At 34.4% G+C, this 22839-nt stretch overlaps 1 protein-coding gene across 1 annotated transcript in view; it reads left to right on the top strand.

The window, feature by feature from the left end:
- Positions 1-21023, top strand: part of USP33 (ubiquitin specific peptidase 33) — a 37992-nt gene extending 16969 nt beyond the window's left edge. Inside the window, exons 11-24 of the mRNA XM_090269640.1 lie at positions 553-693; positions 1903-2024; positions 3185-3357; positions 3483-3553; positions 4169-4202; positions 6292-6337; positions 6982-7162; positions 7626-7752; positions 11205-11374; positions 12525-12606; positions 13324-13432; positions 16629-16731; positions 19394-19462; positions 19855-21023. Of these exons, the coding sequence (XP_090125766.1) occupies positions 553-693; positions 1903-2024; positions 3185-3357; positions 3483-3553; positions 4169-4202; positions 6292-6337; positions 6982-7162; positions 7626-7752; positions 11205-11374; positions 12525-12606; positions 13324-13432; positions 16629-16731; positions 19394-19462; positions 19855-20012 (1586 nt within the window). The 3' untranslated portion in view covers positions 20013-21023. The remainder of the gene's footprint in view (positions 1-552; positions 694-1902; positions 2025-3184; positions 3358-3482; positions 3554-4168; positions 4203-6291; positions 6338-6981; positions 7163-7625; positions 7753-11204; positions 11375-12524; positions 12607-13323; positions 13433-16628; positions 16732-19393; positions 19463-19854) is intronic.
- Positions 21024-22839: the final 1816 nt, after the last annotated feature.

The raw sequence follows: 22839 nt of genomic DNA, 5'->3' as shown, positions 1-22839 counted from the left end.
GTTATATATGAGAATCCAACAGCAAACTGTCAAGATAGTGCTCATGGAACTCATGTTTTTTTGATTCATAATTTATTTTCCAAAAAGGTTCTTTCCTGACAAACGTGTCAATTTTCTTTTTGCACAGTAAGAATAAAATAATTTATGATTATTTCATGCCCAAATTTCCTCTTAGATTTTGATGACTATGTTGGTTTGGGAAGGTGATCTTTTTCTCCCACATTGTTTTAAAAGCTTAAAAAAAATTCTTAAATTACTTTTTAAAAAATACTAAAATAAAACATATACTATTCTCTTCGGCTTTATATTTCCACTGTTCACTTTCTGAATTGTCTACAATAGTAATGTGTTATAAACATTAATTAGATTCCTAGGTGTAAAATCACTGTTACTTCCCTTAGCACTTTGCCTATCAAGTATTTCACCCGGCATTTATTAATGTGAACTGTGTTTAAAATCTCAAATGAAGAAACCTTTAACGTAATTAACATTATTTAACAGGTGGAATAATTTTACTATTTAAGGTAATAATACAAATTTTAAATATTACAGAATATATTACTGATGTCCACTTGAATGACCTGTCTACACCACAGATCCTTCCATCAAATGAAGGTATTAATCTACATTTATCAGCAAGCCCTCCCAAATCAGGCAATTTGTGGCCAGGATTGGCTCCCACACAAAAGAAAGGTAGGTGTTTCAGATGTTTCATTTAAAGTGTTAATTATGAAATAGTATTGAATCCTTTAAAATTGACAGCATGATTTTATACAGTGGTGATTTAAAGTTTTTTTGTATGTATGGCAAAATTTACAATAAAATAGAATTTACTTTGGTATAGCATTAAGAGTTTTAACACATGCATAGATTCTTTTTACCACCCCCACAAACAGAATATAGAACAGTTCCATTATCTCAAAGAACTATACTAGTTCTTGTAATCAGACCATTCCTCTACCCTGTTCCTAAGCATTGGCCCTGTTTCTCTCTTCTCTGTTCTTATCATTCCGCCTTTTCCAGAATGTCACATACATGAAATCATACAGTATGTAGTCTTTTGAAACACGCTTCTTTGACTTAGTGTAATATATTTGAGATGATAGTCACGTTGCATGTCTGAATAGTTCCTTTTTATTACAAGTATTTCATTGTGTGACTATACTACTGTTTATTCATTCACTCATTGAAGGACATTTGATTGTTTCCTTTCTTTTTGGTAATTATGAATAATGCTGCTATAAACATTTGTGTATAGGTTTCTGTATGAACATAAGTTTTCATTTGTCTAGAGTAAATATCTAGAAGTGGGATTAGTAGGTTTTATGTTAGTTTTATGCTTAATGTCATATGAAATTGTTGTCGAGTGGCTGTATCATTTTACATTCCTACCAGCTATGAGTGAGAGTTCCAGTATTATAAAATGTAAAACTATTAATTTCTTAGAAGAAAACATAGGAAAAAATCTTAATGACCTTGTGTTAGACAAAAAATTTTTTAGACATCATAAGCATGATTCATAAAAGAAAAAAATTTAAGCCTTTCTTGGTAGAAGACACTATTAAGATGGGGAGAAAATATTTGCAAATCACCTAACTGACAAAGAACTTATATCTAGAATATACAAAGAACTCTTAAACGTAATTACAGAGTTATTTCTTCAAATACAGCTTTACTTGGAATCAAAAACAAGTAAAAGCAAAACTGTTCCAGTTGAAGACAAGGTGGGGAGACTGAACCCCTCCTATTTCATTTGGTTTCTGTTTTTTTTAAAGCAATACTCTTGAATGGTATTTTGACAAATCTCTTAAGCATAGTAAATTTTACTGTTTAAGATTTCAGAGAAAAATGATAAAGGAACTACTTTGATTTTTAAAAAAATTGCCAACACTTGTTTCTCAGTCCTAGCTCAATCTGCATCATCCCCAAAGAGGAAAAAACAGCATAAGAAATACCGAAGTGTTATTTCAGATGTATTTGATGGAACTATCATTAGTTCAGTGCAGTGTCTGACTTGTGACAGGGTGAGTATGAAGGAATTATAATACACAGGAATTTTTTGTCAAATGCTGGTTTAAAAAATATGGACAAATTGATATGAAAAGTTTAACTCTTCATTAGTAGCAAGGAACTGCTGCTGATTATACATGTGTGTTTTGTGTTGACATCAATATAATTGATTCTAGAAGTAGAATTTGTTTTTTGGAAGTAATAGCAACATAGTTCTTAAAGATGAGTCTTGACCCATTATTGGACAGGCAGGCATGCATTAGTAGGAAGAATTAACTCCATTCTCCATCTCTGCTTACAAATATAAAGGTGATATGTTGCTCAGCTACAAGAACTGGTAACATGCATCTTCTTTTAAGGCTGATGAAATTAATATGCTGGAAAACTGTTGCTGTTTACATGCATGAGGCTGTGATTTTATCTTCTATATTTGGTTGTATGGCTTGTAAATATTTTCCCATGTTAAGTTTGAGGTTCAGATAAAAAGATAGTGTCAGATTCATACACAAGAGCATACATTAACATAATCATGAGTTCTTCAGTAACACCTCTAAATCCCTGAGTTTCTATGAGCTTTTCTTAAGAGTGGTTTTACTTCAGTGCAGGAATCAATATAATTACAGAAAATAAAGTGATCTCTCTCAAAAAAAACAACCACCAAAAACCAAAAGAAAGTTGTCAGTTATTGTGTTAAAATCTTAAGTCAAACCTAAGGGCTTTCAATAGGATCATTTTATGTATGTTGATTTGGTACCAAATATTTAAATGAACTTATCCTGAAATGTTTTCAGCTATTTTAAAATTACAGGCTAAGTTTTAGAACTTTTTTTTAAAAACAACATTTAAAAACTATCATGAGAGGTCATTTGCAAAAATTAATGCAGTAGTGCTTGAGAGTTTGGACCTCAGGCAACAGTGGCTGGATGTGAGGTGTTTCTGTGCTACAGTGTCCTTGAGTAATAGAATATCAGTAGTAATTTCATAAAGTTTATATGAATATTAAATTTAGAGTAACACTTGGTACAGAGCAAGTGTTTTGCTGTTATTACCATAAAGCAGTTTTATGTTCCCGTTTATTATAACTTGATTTGATCTTTACGGTCTTAATTCTATCCTAATAAATGTTTGTGCTGGATTATTTTCATCCCATTCTTAAAACATGAAACAATTTCAGGTGTCTGTAACCCTTGAGACCTTTCAAGATCTATCCTTGCCAATTCCTGGCAAGGAAGACCTTGCTAAGCTTCATTCATCAAGTCATCCAACTTCCATAGTCAAAGCAGGATCATGTGGTGAAGCATATGCCCCACAAGGTTGGATAGCTTTCTTCATGGAATATGTGAAGAGGTATGTATGTATTCTTTTTTAAAATTAATTGATTGTCAAAACTGCTGTTTCTGCTGTACTGGCAGAACACTTCCTTTTTTTTTCTATCAATAATGTTTCAGGTTTGTTGTCTCCTGTGTCCCTAGCTGGTTTTGGGGTCCAGTAGTAACCTTGCAAGATTGTCTTGCTGCGTTCTTCGCTAGAGATGAACTAAAAGGTAAGAAATATGAAAGTTTTCATCTATGGCTAAATTGTTGTTGTGATCTATTCTAAAGTACTAGTAGGACTAAATATAAAATGTATTCATAAAAGCTCAGTGTTAAAGAGGTTAAGTAGTAGTACTTGCCCATATTGCCACAGTATCTACCATGGTAATGTAAGAATAATGCCACCAATCATATTCTGAAATAATTTAAATTCCTATAGTACACAACAAGATAATATGTGAGATGTCTTAAAACTGCTCAGGGATTAAAGATAACAACCAATATAAAAGACTTAACTTATGTATCTGGGCTAGTCTGTGAATTTTCCATAATATTTAAGGTCCTTCACTATTTTTACATGTCCAGCACTTTGCTAGGACATATAACAGGCAGTCAGTAAATTTTGTGATTAAATGGGCCCTCAAGGTTGAAAGGAGAGAGAGGTAAAGGGTGCTTTCGGCAAGGTAAACATTGTGCGCTGACCTTCAGCAGAGACTTAAAAATGTGAGCCTTGTGTTACTGTGCTGCAAGGTCAGCATTGTAGCAAACTCAAAAGAATTGCAGAACCAAAACAAAATGCCTTGCTTTTATTTTGAGAGGAATGACCAGATCTGTTCTATTTTCAGGTGACAACATGTACAGTTGTGAAAAATGCAAAAAGTAAGTGCCATTGACAGTGCTTTTAATTGCATGTTTTATACTTTAAATGTTTTGTTTCATTTGTTATTTGAATGGGCATGTGGAGTTAAAATCCTACTTTATTTAGGAAAAGAGGCTAGCAAACTTTGTCCTAATAGAAATAAAGAGGCTGGTTGTTCTGTAAAACAAATTTGAGGCAAAACTTTAAACTAATTTAATAGGCATGTTATCTAAGATGTGAAAATGTATCTTGAGATTTAAAATATGTAATTTTGCATAAAACATTTTCCAGATACATTATAAAAGATAGATTGGGATGTATAACATATTTTCATTACATAGAAGTTTTGTCATAAATAAGATGTTCTCTTCTGAATTACCATGTTAACAGGCTAGATTCAGGAAGTGAAATGGTTGTAAAGGTATACAGTTTCAAATCCATGTGAAGTTCAGAAAGGTTGTACTAACTTTGATATTACCTGCTGTGTGATGGCAGAATAGACAGTTAAGAAAAGTATGATTTTGTTTCTTTGTATCTACTAGTAGTTTCCTTTTTCTCTTTTTATGTGTTGTAATAAATTCAGGCTGTTAAGGCTTCTTGGTGATACGTTAGAAAAGTAATTGGTGAATCAAAGGCAAATATGGTATATTTGAGATAAACTGGTAAATATTTTTTAAATCTCTGTAATGGAAAAAAAATGGCCTGCTAATAAGATCCAGAATCTTTTTAATACAGACTTCTGTCTGTTGGCAATAACCACAGGGAAGTGTTGATCTGCACCTATTGGTCCTTTGCATAACAAAAAGGAATGGTATTTTTGGTCAATAAGGATAAAAGGGTGCATTGTACTTGAAAAAATTACACTTCTAAAGAATTGGCAAGTATTATCAGTTTGTCCCTGAAGCATTACCTAGCTGAAGAAGGTGTTGGCCTGGAATGGAGAACCTGGTTTGAAAAAATCCACCAACTAGGACAAAGATAATACTAGTGAAGATGGAAAGAAACCTTGCATCTCCTTCCAAATCCAAAGTAGAGTTCTGTCAAGTGTATATTAATGTAGTTAATAATCAGCCTTTATTTGTCTCAAGTTGTTTCCACATTTAAGAATAAAGGTTATATTGGCGACAACTTGGATGGATCTTGAGAGTATCATGCTAAGCAAAATAAGTCAGATGGAAAAGGACAAGAACCATATGATTTTTCACTCATGTGGGAAATAAAACAGAAAGCACAAATGTATAAACAAAACAAACAGACAAAATCATACCAGAGGGGAAGGAGGTCGCGGGGAGGATGAAGAAGTTGAAGGGGCCCAGATACATGGTGATGGCAGGAGCCTAGGCTTTGGGTGGTGAGCACATGATGTCTTATAGAATTGTACACTTGAAACTTATGTAATTTTTGACTCATGTTACTCAATAAAGTTAATTTTTAAAAAAGGTTATAATATATTGACCTGATCAACCAATTCTATGAAATTGGGATTTTATTTTAACCAGTTAATAAAAGGCACAGCCAGGCCATAAATAGTTGGACTTCTGTTTAAAAAAAAATTTTTTTTCAGTTGTACTTGACATTCAATATTATATAGTTTTAGGTGTACAGCATAGTCATTAAATATATGAAGTTATCATCTGATAAGTTAGTACCCATCTGACACCATTCATAGTTATTACAATATTTTGACTATGTTTCCTATGCTACACTTTACAACTCTGTGACTGTTTTTGTAACTGCCTCGTTGTACATCTTAATCCCTTCACCTTTTTCATCTGGCCTCTTAACCCCCCTCCCATCTGGCAACCATCGTTTTGTTCCTTGTGTCTATGAGTTTGTTTCTGTTTTGATTGCTCATTTATGAAAAATTAATTTCCATCAAAGAATCACACAACTCCTTAAGTTTTTACTACTGATATCTTAAATAATATTTTACAATAAAGGACTCCAGTGTTTTATTAGTGTGTTTTTTAATGTGTATAATTCAGTATGATGCCTATTATCTCTGTATTTTCTAAAAGATCTTATTGAATATTTGAAAATACTAAAGCTTTTGTCAAATCATATGGGAAAGTGGTTTATTTTCATTGGTTTTCTCTTTTTTCCCCTTAGGTTGAGGAATGGCGTGAAGTTTTGTAAAGTACAAAAGTTTCCTGAGGTATGGGCTTTATAATTATTCAGTTTATTTTATTTGGTAGGAACATAAAACATTAGTAGTAAGTTTTTCAGTATGGGTAAAGAATGGACTGGTTCTCTTGACCAGTGCTATATATGCCCTATTAGGATTATCTATTTTTAAGATTTTATTAATTTTTTAGAGTAAGGGGAAGGAAGGGAGGAACAGAGAGAGAGAAACATAAATGTGTGGTTGCCTCTCATGCGCCCCCAACTGGGGACCTGGCCCGCAACCCAGGCATGTCTCCTGACTGGGAATTGAACCAGCGACCCTTTGGTTCATAGGCTGGCGCTCAATCCACAGAGACATACCAGCCAGAGTGGATTATCCATTTATAAAATACTGAGATACATACCATGTAAGTGCCCTTACCTGTGAAACTGTTTCTGAACACAACTTAATTAGACATTGTAGGATCTTGGCAGGTATAAAGCGTAAAATTAGGAAACCCATTAGCTGTAAACTAAGTATCGTGTTTCACTATTTCCACATTTTAACATCTCAGGAATCAGATTATCATAATTGCAGGATGATTAACCTTGACCCTTAATTTAACATGAATATTTGATAGATACCTTTATCTAGCATATAAGCAATAGAATCTTAATCTTGCCTTTCTCTTTTAGATTTTATGCATCCATCTTAAAAGATTCAGACATGAACTGATGTTTTCTACAAAAATCAGTACCCATGTTTCATTTCCACTGGAAGGCCTGGATCTTCAGCCATTTCTTGCTAAAGATAGTCCAGCTCAAATTGTTAACTATGATCTTCTGTCAGTTATTTGTCATCATGGAACTGCAAGTAGTAAGTATACAGGTTTGACGTACGTCCTTAGATTAAATTTAAAAGAGTAGACATCTGAGATGATCTTTTGAATAAGAACTGATTGAACAAAGGAAAAAATTGTAAAAATAGATTTCTATTATTTATTTTTATTTTGGTTATTAAAAACATGTCAAAATTGTAGGAAACTGAATACTTTTAAGTTTGTAATACTGGAAATGATATTTTGTATGAAGTTAAGTAATAAAGACTTTAATATGATCATTTTTACCCTGGGTTTTTATTAAAATTACATTTTCTATGCTTATTTACATTTCCTCAGGTGGTGGTGGTGAGGATACATAAAATACTATAATAAACAGTTCTAGCATAGTTCTTGGTATATCTCAGTCTCTGCTAAGAACTTGGATATAAAAGTAGTTTATCTTCCATTCTTCTGTTAATTGGTATTACTGAAATGATTTAAATATTTGTTCTTATTCAGGTGGACACTATATTGCCTACTGCCGAAACAATTTAAATAATCTCTGGTATGAATTTGACGATCAAAGTGTCACTGAAGTTTCAGAATCTACTGTACAAAATGCAGAAGCTTATGTTCTTTTCTACAGGTAAGGAAGTAACTCAGGATATTTTAACAAATATGAAATTACATCTTACTTTGGGGTTATCAGTGACTTCTGAGACTTTCAAAATGGATTACTGAGTAAAGATTAGATATTGTTTTACTCTCATTTCATTATGTGAGTAAAATAAAGTGAAAGGTTGCATGCAAAATGATCCGTTAAGAAAATGTTAAATCATTTAGTTGAAGGGCAAAGGAATATTCAGTTGACCCTCGAACAACATGGTTTTGAACTTTGTGGGTCCACTTATATGTGGATTGTGTTTCTGTAAATTATATTTTATTGATTATGCTATTATGGTTGTCCTTTTTCTCCCTTTGCCCCCCTCCACCCAGCACTCCCCACTGCCTCAGGCAATCATCCCACCATTGTTCATGCCCATGGGTCATGCATATAAGTCTTTGGCTACTCCATTTCCTTTACTGGACTTTACATCCCCATGGCTATTCTGTAACTACCTATTTGTACTTCTTAATCCCTTCACCTCTTCACCCATTCCCCTAAGCCTCCCTCCTATCTGGCAACCATCAAAATGTTCTTCGTATCAATGATTCTGTCTCTGTTCTTCTTTTCCGCTTAGTTTGTCTTTTTAGATTCAATTGATAGATTTGTATTTTTTGCCAATTTATTGTTCATAGTTTTGACGTTTTTCTTAAATAAGTGCCTTTAACATTTCATATAATAATGGTTTGGTGATGATGAACTTCTTTATTTTTCTCTTGTCTGGGAAGCTCTTTACCTGCCCTTCAATTCTAAATGATATCTTTGCTGGGTAGAGCAATCTTGGCTATAGGCCCCCGCTTTTCATGTCTCTGAATATTTCTTGCCAATCTCTTCTAGCCTGCAAAGTTTCTTTTGAGAAATTAGCTGACAGTTTTACAGGAATTATCCTGTAGATAACTAGTTTCTTTTCTCTTGCTGCTTTTAAGATTCTTTATCTTTAACCTTTGGCATTTTAACTATGATGTGTCTTGAGTGGGCCTCTTTGTATCCATCTTGTTTGGGACACTCTGTGCTTCCTTCACCAAATTAAGGAAGTTTTTTCATTATTTTTTCAAACAGATTTCCAATTTCTTGCTCTTCCTCTTCTTCTTCTGACACCTCTATGATGCGAATGTTGGACCTCTCGAAGTTATCCCAAAGGCTGCTTCAACTGTCCTTGTTTTTTTGGATTTTTTTTTTTTTTTCTGGTTCTTCTGATTGGTTGTTTTTAGCTTCCTTTTGTTCCAAATCATTGATCTTATTCTCAACTTTGTCCTGTAAGTTGTTCTTTATTTCAATTAGTGTATCCATTTTTGACTGGATCTTTTTTATGCTGTTGAGATCCTCACTAAGTTCCTTGAGCTTCCTTATAACATTGTTTTGAACTTTGCATCTGATAGATTGCTTATCTCTTTCATTTAGCTCTTTTTCTGGAGTTTTGATCTGTTCTTTCATTTGGGCCATGTTTCTTTGTCTCCTCACTTTGGCAGCCTCCCTGTGTTTGTTTCTATGTTAGGTAGAGCTGCTCTGACACCATGTCTTGGTGTCGTGGCCTAATGTTGTAGGTGTCCTGTGGGGTCCAGTGGCACACAGTCTCCTGTATCAGCCAAACTGGGTACTAGAGGTGTGCCCTTTGGGTGGGCTGAGAACACCCTCCTCTTGTAGTTGAGCCTTGGTTGCTGTTGGCAGATCAATGGAAGGGATTTCCCCAGGCCAGTCAGCTGTAAGGATTGGCTGTGACCATTGACCTCTACTCTCCACCCTCTGTGGAGGATCGGCTGTGCAGCAGTAGGGTGGTGTTCTGGCGTGGTCTGTGGTAGTATACTGGATGTGCTAGCCCTGGGGTTTCCTTGGTGGTGCAGGCAAGGTCAGCCCTCACCTGTGTTTTGCTCACAGCCACCCTCCCTAAGCTATAAAGCAATCTGAGGTGGCTGCTACTTGTGCTGGGTTTGGATATTCCCAGCTGTGAATCTAGGCTGGCTGCTGCTTGTGGTGGGCCTGGGGCTCACTGAGGCCAGCTATTGCTTGTTTGATAGTATTTAGGAAGTTGTGAAGCATGAGCCAATACCAGCCATTCATATGTAAAAGTAGCTTGGGTGGGCCTGTAAGTTGGGTGGTGTGGAGTCTCTCTCTGGAGATCTCCAAGGCAGGTCAAACAGTGTTAGCCAAATTGATGGAGTCACAGATGTGGCACTAGCTTTCTAGGTCTGTTGGTGGGGGGTTCAGAAAAGGGACAATGGCCTCTTCTTGCCTTGTTGCAAACACTTCAGTCCCTCCCTATATAGCACTGGTGCCTTTCAAGCTACTGTCCTTGTGCTATAGCTCAAAGGGAGTGAGTCTGAGTAGGTGAGTCCATGTGTAGGTTCTTGAAGAGGAACTGCTTGGGGTTCCAACAGTTTCTTCCACTGATTCAATCCCTACTGGTTTTTACAGCCAGAAGTTGTGGGAACTTAGCTTCCTGACTCTGGAACTCTGGGCTGGGTCCTGTTGTGGAGCCTGGACTCCTCACTCTTGAGATATCCCTTCCGAATTTTTATCCACCACATGTTGGTGAGGGACCTGTCTGTTCTGCGTCAGCGCCCCCTACCAGTCTTGTTCGATGTGGTTTAATCACAAAGTTGTCAAGAGTTGTCTATTCAACTCGCTTTCTGACAGTTCCTAGTGATGATAATTCTATATTTTAGTTGTAATTTTGATGTGGTTGTGTGAAGAGGCGAGCCACGGCTGCCTATATCACCATCTTGATCGGTACTATGTAGATTGTTTTCAGCAAATACCTGTACTGTTTTTAACCCGTGGTTGGGAGGGTTGACTATGCATTGATGTATGCCGTTTTATACAGGGACTTGAGAATTCACAGATTTTGTTATCTGCAGCGGGGGCTGGAACCAATCCTCTGTGGATACCAAGGGACAACTTAAGTTTTGGGGGAGTCAAAAGTTATATACAGATTTCTGAATACACAGAAAAGGGGGTGCCTGATGCTTTAATCCCCTTTGCTGTTCAAGGGTCAACTATTTTCTGTTAGGGTTGTTTGTTTTACTTTAAAAAATTAGGCACTGATGGTAGGAATTCAGTACAAATATTTTTCCTAAAATAGCCAATAAACATGGAATTACTCTAATAATATAATCTTACACTAAAAAATACCAATTTCATAAAAGATTACGTGCTAGCTAATGAAACAGCAGATTAACAAAATTCATTTAACTAATATTTGTTAATAAATATTTATGTGGATACCATTAGTTCAGTTACAGTATTGCCCCTGTAGTTATAAAATGTAGTATAGGGGATTGATACAAAGTGTATTTCCCTTGAATAATTCCCAAGATCTAATAAGATTCACAGTATTAATGTGTATGTTAAGTCTAATAAGAAAGAGAAAAAAATCCACTTACTAGTTTAATGGAATAAAATACATATTGAATTTAAAGAATCATTGTTTTTAATAGGAAGAGCAGTGAAGAGGCACAAAAAGAGAGGCGAAGGATATCAAATTTGTTGAACATAATGGAACCAAGTCTCCTTCAGTTTTATATTTCTCGACAGTGGCTAAATAAATTTAAGACCTTTGTTGAACCTGGCCCTATTTCAAATAATGATTTTCTCTGTATTCATGGAGGTAAGAACTTCTGTAATGGAAAGCAGTGGTAGGGGGTTGATGTTAAATAATTTACATATTAGGAAAGACCTAAGATTTTTCCTCTTCTGTTTATTTCTGATTTCCCCATCTGCAGTTGAACTAAATGTGTTTAGTTCTCTGGTTTCAGAAATTGGGCTTTTTGTTCTAATTGCAGGCAATCTGTATCTTCTTTGTAGAACAGATATTTATTGAGTACCTGTTCCAAACCCTGTGCCAGAGCTTGAGAATAACAGACACTATTTCTGTTTTCAAAGCTCTTAATTTCATAATAGAGCCATATATAAACAACCAATTACAGTACACTGAGCACTTAAATTACACATCATTTTTCTCATCCAAGAGACACCTAGTTACCAACAGTATCTGTGGCTCCTATACCCTTTGTCTAAATGAAAAGCTGGCTCTTCTCCTAAGTATAAAAATGCACTCAAAATTGAACAAAAAACCTGGTATAGTGCTTTGTTAAATATAACTTATGCCTTCATGATTGGCGATATTTGTGTTTGTTCCCATGAAAAAAAAATAACACTTTAGTGTGACACTTTGATTATATTTCATGGTTGAAGACTTGATAGTCTCATTTTTTTTTCAGTGAAACTGAGATAGTAGGAATATTCTGTATTGGATTTAGAAACCTAAACCTTGAAAATATATCTGTATGTGAAGTTATCTCTCATTTCCCAACTTGAACTACTATCATAAGGCTTCTCCTCTTCTGAATTTCCCCATGAACCTTTATGCCATTTATCTGTGCCTGCCTTTATTACAGTTATTTATATAAGTGCTTCATTTCTTCTGTTACCAAATAAGCTCCATGAAGGAAAGATTGTTTCATATTTATCTCTGATTTCCTCCAGTACATAGTCAAGGCTTAGTAAAGATTTACATAAGTTAAATACTTGAAGTTCTTGGTGTACTGATTTTTCTCTATTTCAAGAACTACACACATCTTTAGGAGCATAATCACCATAAATGTTTATACTTACTTAATTTTTAACCTTTTTGGGAGGGGTTTCAAGAATAATGATTGAAAGATGCCAGTGATAAACCATTTAAGAAATAAGTTTAACCTTTGAGACTAATATAAAGGAATTTAAGAATGAAACAGATCCATCTAAACTTTTTTCAGGTGTTCCTCCACGAAAAGCAAGTTATATTGAAGACCTGGTTTTGATGCTGCCTCAGAACATTTGGGATAACTTATATAGCAGGTTTGTTTTTTAATTTAGACAATATGGTATTGTGAAAATCAGTTTGTGAAACTCCTTAAAAGGGGATTGGATTATTTCATAGAGTATGCTCTGTGCTTTCTGTTGCTTAAGTAGAATATACCCTTTTTCCTTCATTTATTCACTCTGAGTGTGAGTCAGTAGGCTCTGTAGCTACTGTGCCCCTAGCTTAGATAATTAATCCTAATTCTTATGTTCTGATTATCCATATCCGTAAAAGTATTCTGTGCTAATGAACTCCTAAAGTTTTAATTTTATTATAAAGCATTACACATGTAATTTCCTTATTATGTTTTCCTTAGTGAAATGTTGAAAATAACTTATTCCATAAATTCTTACTTGAGAGGCCAGGGGAAGCCTCTTTCTGATTAAAAGTTTCTGATGATTTTTATGTTGCATGCTAATTTTCAAAAGCCACTTATTTTACGTTGTTGCTTCAAACATTTTGTAGCAGAAGTAATTATAAGGGAAAGTTGAAATATAGGTAAAGCAGATTAGTTAATAAACTGGTAAAGCCATTGACCCAGATAAACATAAAGTCAAGTCCTTATGATTATTTTATTTTTGATATGAATGAGAATTTTTCTGTGAGGATTTATTTACTAGGAACTTAACCATTGACTAAAAGTGGGGGACAAATTTTCTAGAGTTATCAGCCTCTTTCAAGATTGTCATAATTGTTCAATTTTTATGCTTTAGGTATGGAGGAGGACCAGCTGTCAACCATCTGTACATTTGTCACACTTGCCAAATTGAGGCAGAGAAAATTGAAAAAAGGAGAAAAACTGAATTGGAAGTTTTTATTCGGGTAAAAAAATGATGCTTTTTCAAATTATAAATATGATCTAGGGTAAAGAACTGACAGCAGAACTGTATTAATTAAATGATTGGGATGAATGTGTTGCAGATTTTAACTGCTGAGTATATAACAGTGCAGGTCACAACAATGTAGTGAGTTGTCTCTTTTTGTGTTTTTTTTTGTTTTAATGGATTGATATAAATTTTGTTTTTATGGAATGGCACTGGCAAGAAATTTCCTTGTTGAAATTTTAAATTATATGTTTTCTTCAGTTAGTGTTTTTCTGTAATCATTTATCAGACCACATGCTCTACTTCCATCACTTTGAAATATCATATTGTTTTGTGGGACTCTCTGTACTTATATCTAGTTTCCACAAAGTGAGTTTATTATGATCTGTTTCTTGATTTCAAGCAACAGCAGGTCTGGTCATAGAATCAGTCGGGAAAGCTGAACATCCAGGTTTCATGGACAAAGACTAGTACAGTTCCATTTGTCTAGTTTGCAAGAAGTAAGTCTCCTCAAAGTGCTGTTGTTAGTAACACAGCTTCAACTATTTACTTAGATCCAAATTCATCTTTTCCACACACACCCCTTTTTTCTTCTTTTTTTTTAAGCAAATTAATGTATTGGCATATAAAATAACACTCGAGTACAAAAATAGGTGTCTTTGGAAATTAAGTGGCGTTTCTGAAAAATTATAAAAACAGGATCAGATTGAAAAAATAAAACAAAGGCCACAGAAAATAATCACACAGGCTTCAGGCTTGGAAGTGGCAGGTACAAATAATGACCTCTGCATTCTGCTCCCTGCATTGTAAAGGCAGCAGGCATACAGGTGTCTGATTGGATAGATCAGTGAATGTGGACACTTGGGTCTATTAAAGAAGGTGTTAACCTTAGATAGCTTGTAATACCTAGAAAGGATTATGATTTCCTAAATTATGCATAAAATAAATATTGATCCTCAGGAGATGCCCAAGGATGTTGTATCCTGAAAACAAAACTCAATAGATGGGTTGATTGAATGACAGAACAAATACTTCTGGAGAGCAGATTAATGTAGTGAAAGACCTAGCAAAGGGTTTCTGCTAAAATAAAGTGCAAAGATAAACAGATGGAAAACAAGTTTCACTATGTTGGATAGATTTAGACTCCAGTGTTTTTCTAATATGTATTTTAGAAGAGAATAGAGGACAGGAACTTCTTTTAGAGCAACATTTTAGAAAGATTTCTTAGAACTAGAGAAAAGCAGATGCTTTTTTAAATTAATGGGGGTCATTGTACCTAACTGAAATGTAAAAAGTCCTCACCCGGACAAATGAAGAAACATTCTGCCAGAGATAAAAGTCCTAAAAGCATCCAAACTTGGTAATGATAGGAATTAAATGGATATATCCAGAAAAATTAATCTAGCATTACATTTCAGAAATCTGAGTTCTCTAGCAATAAGTTGTACATCACAGAAAGTCCTAACTTTAATGCTATACCTTGAGACAGATATACTTTGATTTCTTTGTTAACCATCAGGGACAGACACATTTTTCATTGCCTATTCATTGTTCTATGGAAGTAGCTACCTCATGTCCCAGAAAGATCCTTGCCTTCAAAGAACTTATATTTGATAAATAGTACGTTGTATCTTAAAAGATGATGAGTTCTATGGAAATGGGAAATATCTAAAAGGATAAGAGAGATCAGGAATACAGTGATAGGTGGGGAGTGAGGTGCAATTTTCAGTAGGATGATAAAGATAGGCTTCATGGAGAAGGTGACATTTAAGCAAAGACTTGAAGAAGGTGAGGGAGATACTCAGATATTTGCAAACAGAAGAAATAGCTATGCAAAAGCTTTGAAAGGCAGGAATGTGTCTGCTTGATTCTGGGCATAACAAAGGTCCGCGTGACCACAAGTGAATAAAAGAGGAGGAGAGTATTAGAATATGAAGTCAAATCATGAGGCCAGATCATGGAGGTACTTCTGAGCTATAATAAGGATTTCTGGAGACCATGGCAGGGTTTTGATTAGATTTGATTATAGGAGAGACATGATCTGAACTTGTCTTTGTCCATCAATAGTATGCAACATGGGCATTTAGTTACCCATTATGAAATACTTTTAAGCTGTCTTTTCACACTATTACAATTAGATAAATTCCAAATACCCTTCATTTTCATCAGACACTGCTGCCTCCACCTCTCTTTCTGTGCCAGTTTTTCTGTCAATTGGATTTCTTTAGTTGAAAGCAGGAGTAGCCAGAATGGCTAACTTAAGCAAAAAAATAATTTATTGAAAAGAAAAATTGAACAGCCAGACCTCCAGAAATTCAGGAACCAAGGTATTCCTAGTATGCAGCTAAGAAATTGACATTGGAATGATTCCATTCTAACCATTAGGTCGCTTCTTTGAAGATTTACATTTTTAATAGAGTTTTACCTTGCTTGCATCACATACTTAGGACCTTAGGTCTAGAGAAAGGAGTGCAATATCTTCAGGGACTGTCCCACCACTTGAGAATTTATCCTATACATATATATATATTGTATGTGAAATGACATATGTAATATTCATTGTAGCATTGTGTTTGTAACAGCAACATGTCCATCAATATCTTAAGTGAACACAAATAATATGAAGGTAGTGGATATGGTATGTTTAAGTAGGATTTACAGTACACATTTTTAATAAATATGTAGAGTATTCATTGTTTTAAAGACTTTGTCTTGACTGTCTTTATTCAGTCTTTTATATCCCTTCTGTGTGTACTTGCTAAAATTTGAGACATAACTTAGAATTGTTTTTTCATAGGTGTTACCATGTATGCTAGTATTAAGACAGCTTAACCTCAATCTATATCACATTCTTTGTGTATGAGAAATTGGCCTCGGTGCCTGCACTGGACATTAGAAGGGATTAAGCAAAAACAACAACAACAACAAAAACCATGCATACACGTAGATACAGAAAGCAGTGTAGTGACAGGCAGAGAGAGGGCAGGCTGGGGGAGGTAGGACATACGATGCAGTGTGCAGATGATGTGTTATTGAGTTGTCCACTTGAAACCTGTATGGTTTTGTGAACCAGTGTCACTCCAATAAATTCATTTTAAAAAATGGCCTTATCAGATGTTAAAGTAGGATGATTGTATTGTTTTGCTACAAAGCAAGTTCTAAATATTAGGTGACTGATTTTCTTCCCCCTATAGCTCAACAGAGCATTCCAAGAGGAGGACTCTCCAGCTACTTTTTATTGTATCAGTATGCAGTGGTTTAGAGAATGGGAAAGTTTTGTGAAGGGTAAAGATGGAGGTAAGTGGTTAACTGAAAAGTGAAATTCTTTGCAGATTTTTTTGTTTATTTAACAAATATTTTTTGAATATCTCTATACACTTGAGATTACACCAGTGAACAAGAAAGAAAAAGATCCCTGCCCTTAAGGATCTTACATTCTAGTGTATATTCTGGGATTTTTTTAATTTTTAAAAATATTTTAAATATATTTTGTTAATTATAACACATTCATAGCAAGAATAAAGGAACTAAACAAAATTACTCTGATCTTAATATTGAAAAGTTAAAAACAGGTCCAGGAAGCACAGAGAGTTCCAAAAAAACTGGACCCAGGGAGAACCACTCCAAGACACATTATAATCAAAATGTCAAAAATTAAAGATAAAGAGAGAATCTTAAAAGCAGCAAGAGAGAAGAAAAGAATTATGTACAAAGGGGTCCCAATTAGACTATCAGCTGACTTCTCAAGAGAGACCCTTCAGGCAAGAAGGGACTGGCAAGAAATATTCAAAGTAATGAAAATCCAAAACCTACAACCACGAATACTCTATCCAGCGAAATTGTCATTCAGAATAGAAGGACAGAGAAAGTGTTTCCAGGACAAAATAAAACTGAAAGAGTTCATTAGATCCAAACCAGTGTTATATGAGATGTTAAAGGGACTGGTTTAGAAAAAGGAGGATCAAGACAATGAAATCTAAAATGAAAACTGCATCACAAGAAACAACAGAAGCTAGGGAATTGAAACAAAGGCAAACTAAACAGGCAACGAGAGTGGAAAAAGAACTATAGGTACGGGGAACATATTGCGGGGAGGTCAACAGGGAGGGGGAATGGGGAGAGGGAGGGAGATGATATAGGAATTAAGGATCATGGTAGGAGGGAATGGAATAGACAGAGAGAGGTTGAGAAGAACTGTATGCACAACTAATGGACATGATCTAAAAGGGGGGGACAACTGGAGGGAGGGGGGCCACCGGGTGGAGGGGAGCAGAGGGAAGGGAAATTGGCACAAATATAATATTATAATCAATAAAACACATTAAAAAAAAAAAAAAGAAAAGTTAAAAACAAACTCACGAAACAATAAGGTTGGTTAAATTATGGTTTATCCATTACAATGGGATACTATGTGTACTTTACAAATAATTTTTGTGACAGTATTTAGTAATTTAAAAACAATTGATATGTGGAAAAGACCACAATACAATATGCATAGTTTGAACCTTTTGTATTGAAAAAATAGGCAATATATGCAAAGGCTAACAGACCATACATATACTAAAACAGCTTGCCTTTTTAAAAAAAAGACTTCATTTGTTCTGACTGGTGTGGCTCAGCGGGTTAGGCATTGTCCTGGAAATCAGAAGGTTTGGTTCCCAATCAGGGCACACGCTGGGTTGAGGGCCAGGTCCCTGGATGGGGCTCTTATGAGAGGCAATTGATCAGTGTTTCTCTTCCTCTCTTTCCTCCTCCCTTCCCCTCTCCAAAAATAAACAAAATCTTTTAAAAAATAAAAAGAAGCAATCACAAAATACACTAGCCCATGTACTTGCTTAAAAGAAAAAAAATTTATTTATTGTATGGAAAGAGGGGAAGGGAGGGAGAAAGAGAGGGAGAGAAACATTGACGTGAGAGAGAAACATCGACCTGTTGCCTCTCCTAGCTCCCTGACTAGGGACCAATCCCATGATCCAGGCATGTGCCCTGACTGAACTGGCAGCCTTTTTTTGCTTTGTGGGATGACATCCAATGAACTGAGACAGACTGGTCAGGGCTGCCTATCTTTTTATGGCAGATTACAGTATGTATTTTTTCCTTGTACTGTTTTCTTTTGCTTTTTAGACAGATTTTGATAATGAACTTGCATTGTACTTGTATATTCAAGAGGAAACAATAAGGTGTTTTCTTAAATTAAAAAAGGATGCATTTTGGCTGGGCAAAAAAATTTATATATATAAAGACACATGGACCTGTATAACAGTGTGGTGATAGCCAGAGGGAAAGGGGAATAGAGGAGGTAGAAGAGGACACAGTGGAGATAAATGGGGATGGAAAGAGCTTTTACTTTGGGCAATGGGTGTATGATGCAGTGTGCAGATGATGTTTTGTTGAGTTGTACATTTGAAACTTTTAGGGTTTTGTTAATGAGTCTCACTCCAATAAATTCAATTAAGGCACTCAATCCCTGGAGCCACACCAGCCAGGGCTCAATTAAAAAAATAAAAATTGAAAAAAAAAATAAATAAATAAAAATTGAAAAATAAAAATTAAAGGATTTGTTCTAACATTTTATTTTATAATGCTTTTATTGTTTTTAGTTTAATGACAATCTGAAACAAATTAAGAATTGTATACTTTTTAAATTACGAAGGAATTGTTCTTTTATAGCATTAAAAGTGAATTTTAACCTGTAATCCTCTAATGGATAGTTAAAAAATCATTTATGTTAGATTTTGGATGGTAGTGAGAGAGTGTGTTTCACTTTTTCCTGATTTTGTTTGGGGGAGCTAAGACCCATGAAGGAAGAAGGTCAGAGGACAGTTAAAAATCAACTATAATAATATCACTAAAAAATAATCAGTCTGATTATACAGTTACATTGTTATTTTAGGCAATTCTTTGGTACGTATATTTGAGAAGTGTGCATTTTGATCATTTGTTTTTCCTTCTAACTTAGATCCTCCAGGTCCTATTGATAACACTAAAATTGCAGTCACTAAATGTGGCAATGTGATGCTCAGGCAAGGTAAGTCTGGCTAATATCTTAGCCTTGTCAGTAATTTGTCACTTTTAAGAACATATCACTAGCTATATATACCACTATTTTACCCAGTTTAATGATGTAATTAATTCACAAAGTAGGACAAATAGTGGAAAAGCTTTCAGTGTTAATTTTTATCTCAGGAAAGGTTTTAAAGCTGTTAATAGGAGCTAGGAAAAAGGATCTCTAACTTTTTAAGACAGCCCATAAAAGTTGCAGCTTATAACAGTGTGGGCTAGTCTGGAAATTCATGTTACAAAAGTTCTCAGTTATCCCTAGAGGATTCATGCTGGGGATGAGGGGTACATAATGAAAGCTTTGCAGTATGAATTTGTAGATTTGTAAATATTATCCTTTCTATATACACTTAATTTTAGGAGCAGATTCTGGTCAAATTTCTGAAGAAACGTGGAATTTTCTACAGTCTATATATGGTGGAGGACCTGAAGTTATCCTTCGACCTCCAGTTGTTCATATTGACCCGGATATACTACAAGCAGAAGAAAAAATTGAAGTAGAAACTCGGTCTTTGTAATTTTGAGGATATAAAGTAGTCTACTGAGAAATCATTTTCACTTCCCCTGTTATATACACATGCAGAAACATTCCTAAAAGCATGTTTATTTTCTTCATTTTTAATATCTCTTATTCCTTCATACTGGGCATTATGGAAAAATGTGTTAAAATGTATAATATACTACAGGTTGGTATATTTAATGCTTTAACTTACCATAGTCTTTCAGTGTAATATATTTGAAAGAGACGGATAATTGTGATCATTTGGTAATCAGTAGGTTATCTTTGATCTTTATACTGCAAATCCATAGTATCCTTTGTAACTTTGTAAATAATTTTGCTTTGAAAACTTTTTCATTACCCTAAACCACCATAACTCTGACCAATCTCTTCAGTTCTCCAAAATCCTAATTGTGTAGTTCTGACATGGCTTCATATCATAAAGAGCTTATTTTAAATTGAGAGTTGTAGTCAGAAAAATATTAATTCCCTAAGCTCAGGAAATGTTAGGGTGTCACTTCTTTTGCACTGCAGTATATAAACTAGCATATTAATATTTACAAAATGTCTTTTTGAGTGTATCCATGATGTATTTAGTTTGAGTGGAATTTGTGTCAGCAGATATTAATAACTTATTGCCTCATACTGTAAAATATTAAACTTCAATTCCTACTTATAACCCTGGGTAGTAGTCATTAATATTAGTAAAAAACTTAAAATTTAGTTTTAGGGCACTTTTTGAGAGCATGAAGTATGGAATGTGTCAGTTGTTTATAAAGCTGAAGCCACTTGCAAAATGATTTTTTTAATGAAATGCATAAAGTTTTTGATTAATATAGTATGCACCACTATTTGCTTGATTATGTGATATCAAAAGTTTAACCATATTCCAAGTGCGGAACCAAACTGGATTATTTTGAGTATGTTGAATAGCATTCATCATGGCTTTGTTTTGGCTGGGGGCATCTGCCACCAACTAAAAACAGTGTTGTTAAAATTGGTTCAATAAAATTGATTTTAGAATGTATAACTTGACTGTTGAATTTATTTGACAGATATTAATAGTGAAGGGTATGAAGTGTTAATATTAATGTCTTTTTGTTATTTCTTAATCAGAAGTATGCAAAATAAGTTATTCAGTGTAAAGTTTTGCTCTTTAATGAAATGGTGAGCTTATTAATCAGCTAGTAGGTCTATTTGAAATTTTTAAAATGTATATTGTTTTTAGTTTTCTTCATAATATACTATGATCCTCTTCAAGGATTGAAAGTCTTTGAATCACCAGTTAAATGTAACTCTTGACATTTAGGAGGTAATCAAAAAAGTGTTCTTAATAGTGCTTTCCATCTATTGAGTACTTATAACATTTCAGCCTCTCTACTAACTTGCTTAATTACATTTAATCCTTGTTCCACTCTGCGATTTAGGTAAAGTGGCTTGCCCTAAGTCATACAGCAAAGAAATGGCAGATATGAGACACCAACTCAAGTCAGTGTAACTTCCTATCAGTGCTCTTAGTCCCCATGATATATTATCTTCCAATGAATTATTTTTAAACAGATTATAGTATTAGTTATATTCATTAATAGCATTTGTCATTGGGATATATAATGTGATAAAGAGTACTGGTCTCTAAGAGCTTATATAATTATATTTTAATCATCAAAATACATAACTATGTAATAAGTGGTAGCTATCTCAGACCCTCAGCTAAAGGTTGGTGTATGTGTTGACAGATGTGGAATGAAAGACATGGTTTCTCTGAGGATGATTTTCTTGGGAATACTTCAGCTGAAAATACAGGAAAATTGAAGTAAAAGGATAATAAGAGCCTACATATGTTAAAAGAGTACATTGACTTATAAAATGAAAGTGATTAGTTTTTAGACTCTGAAGTCAGTTTGCTTTTACAATTGACCCTTGAGCAACATGGGTTTGAACTGTGTGGATCCACTTCTATATGGATTTCTTTTATCGTAGATGCTGTGGATATATTTTCCCTATGATTTTTCAGTAGTATTTTATTTTTTCTAGTTTACTTATTGTAAGAATACAGTATGTATTACATATACAAAACATGTCAATTCCTTAGGGTAGCATACTACCATGACAGTTCTTCCAAGCCTTGCTCTTCACCTGGCTGCGGTAGTATTGTTACCCTGTTCTTTTGCTAAAATTGAGGAGGTATAAATTCCTTTGTTTTTCTTTTGTTGCCACCTGTTTATAATTTGGCATTTCTTACCTTTCTAGATTAGAGAAAGAAACCCTTCTCTTTGCCTTTCTGACTTCCTCTCTTCCCCCATTAATTAATGTATTCATTAGTGTACTTCTTGTGCCCTATTACTTCCCTTACTACATTTTGAAATCAAGTATCTACACATAAATCTCAAGCTTTCCCTCTTCACTAGAACTTTTCCCTGCCTTCAAATGTGCTAAATACTTCCTTACGGGAAAGAAGGATATGAGGGAAATGAATATTACCTAGACTAATCCTCCACATCTATTTTATCTTTCATTTCAGCCAAAGTGATTTTTATTTCATGAATATAATTTCCAGGTAGTGTAATTTTCAATACAATAAACTGACACCTGTTTTTTATTGATTTTTTTATTGACAGACTTCTTACGTGATTGGTCTACACTCTTTGCTTCCACTTCATTATTCAATTTCTTTCCTCCTGGCTGGGTAGCTAAGTTGATTAGAGTGTTGTCCCAATATGCCAAGGTTGCAGGTTTGATATCCAGTCAGACCACATATAAGAAGCAACCAATGAATGCATAAATAAGTGGAACAATAAATTGATGTCTCTCTCTCTCTCAAGTCAATAAAAAAAAAAATTCACCTT

This window comes from Furipterus horrens, unplaced genomic scaffold (genome assembly GCF_987537825.1).
Source record: "Furipterus horrens unplaced genomic scaffold, mFurHor1.1.pri manual_scaffold_3, whole genome shotgun sequence".
NCBI lineage: Eukaryota > Metazoa > Chordata > Mammalia > Chiroptera > Furipteridae > Furipterus > Furipterus horrens.
The sequence above is the reverse complement of the archived record's forward strand: the minus strand, read 5'-3'. Positions and strand labels throughout refer to the sequence as shown.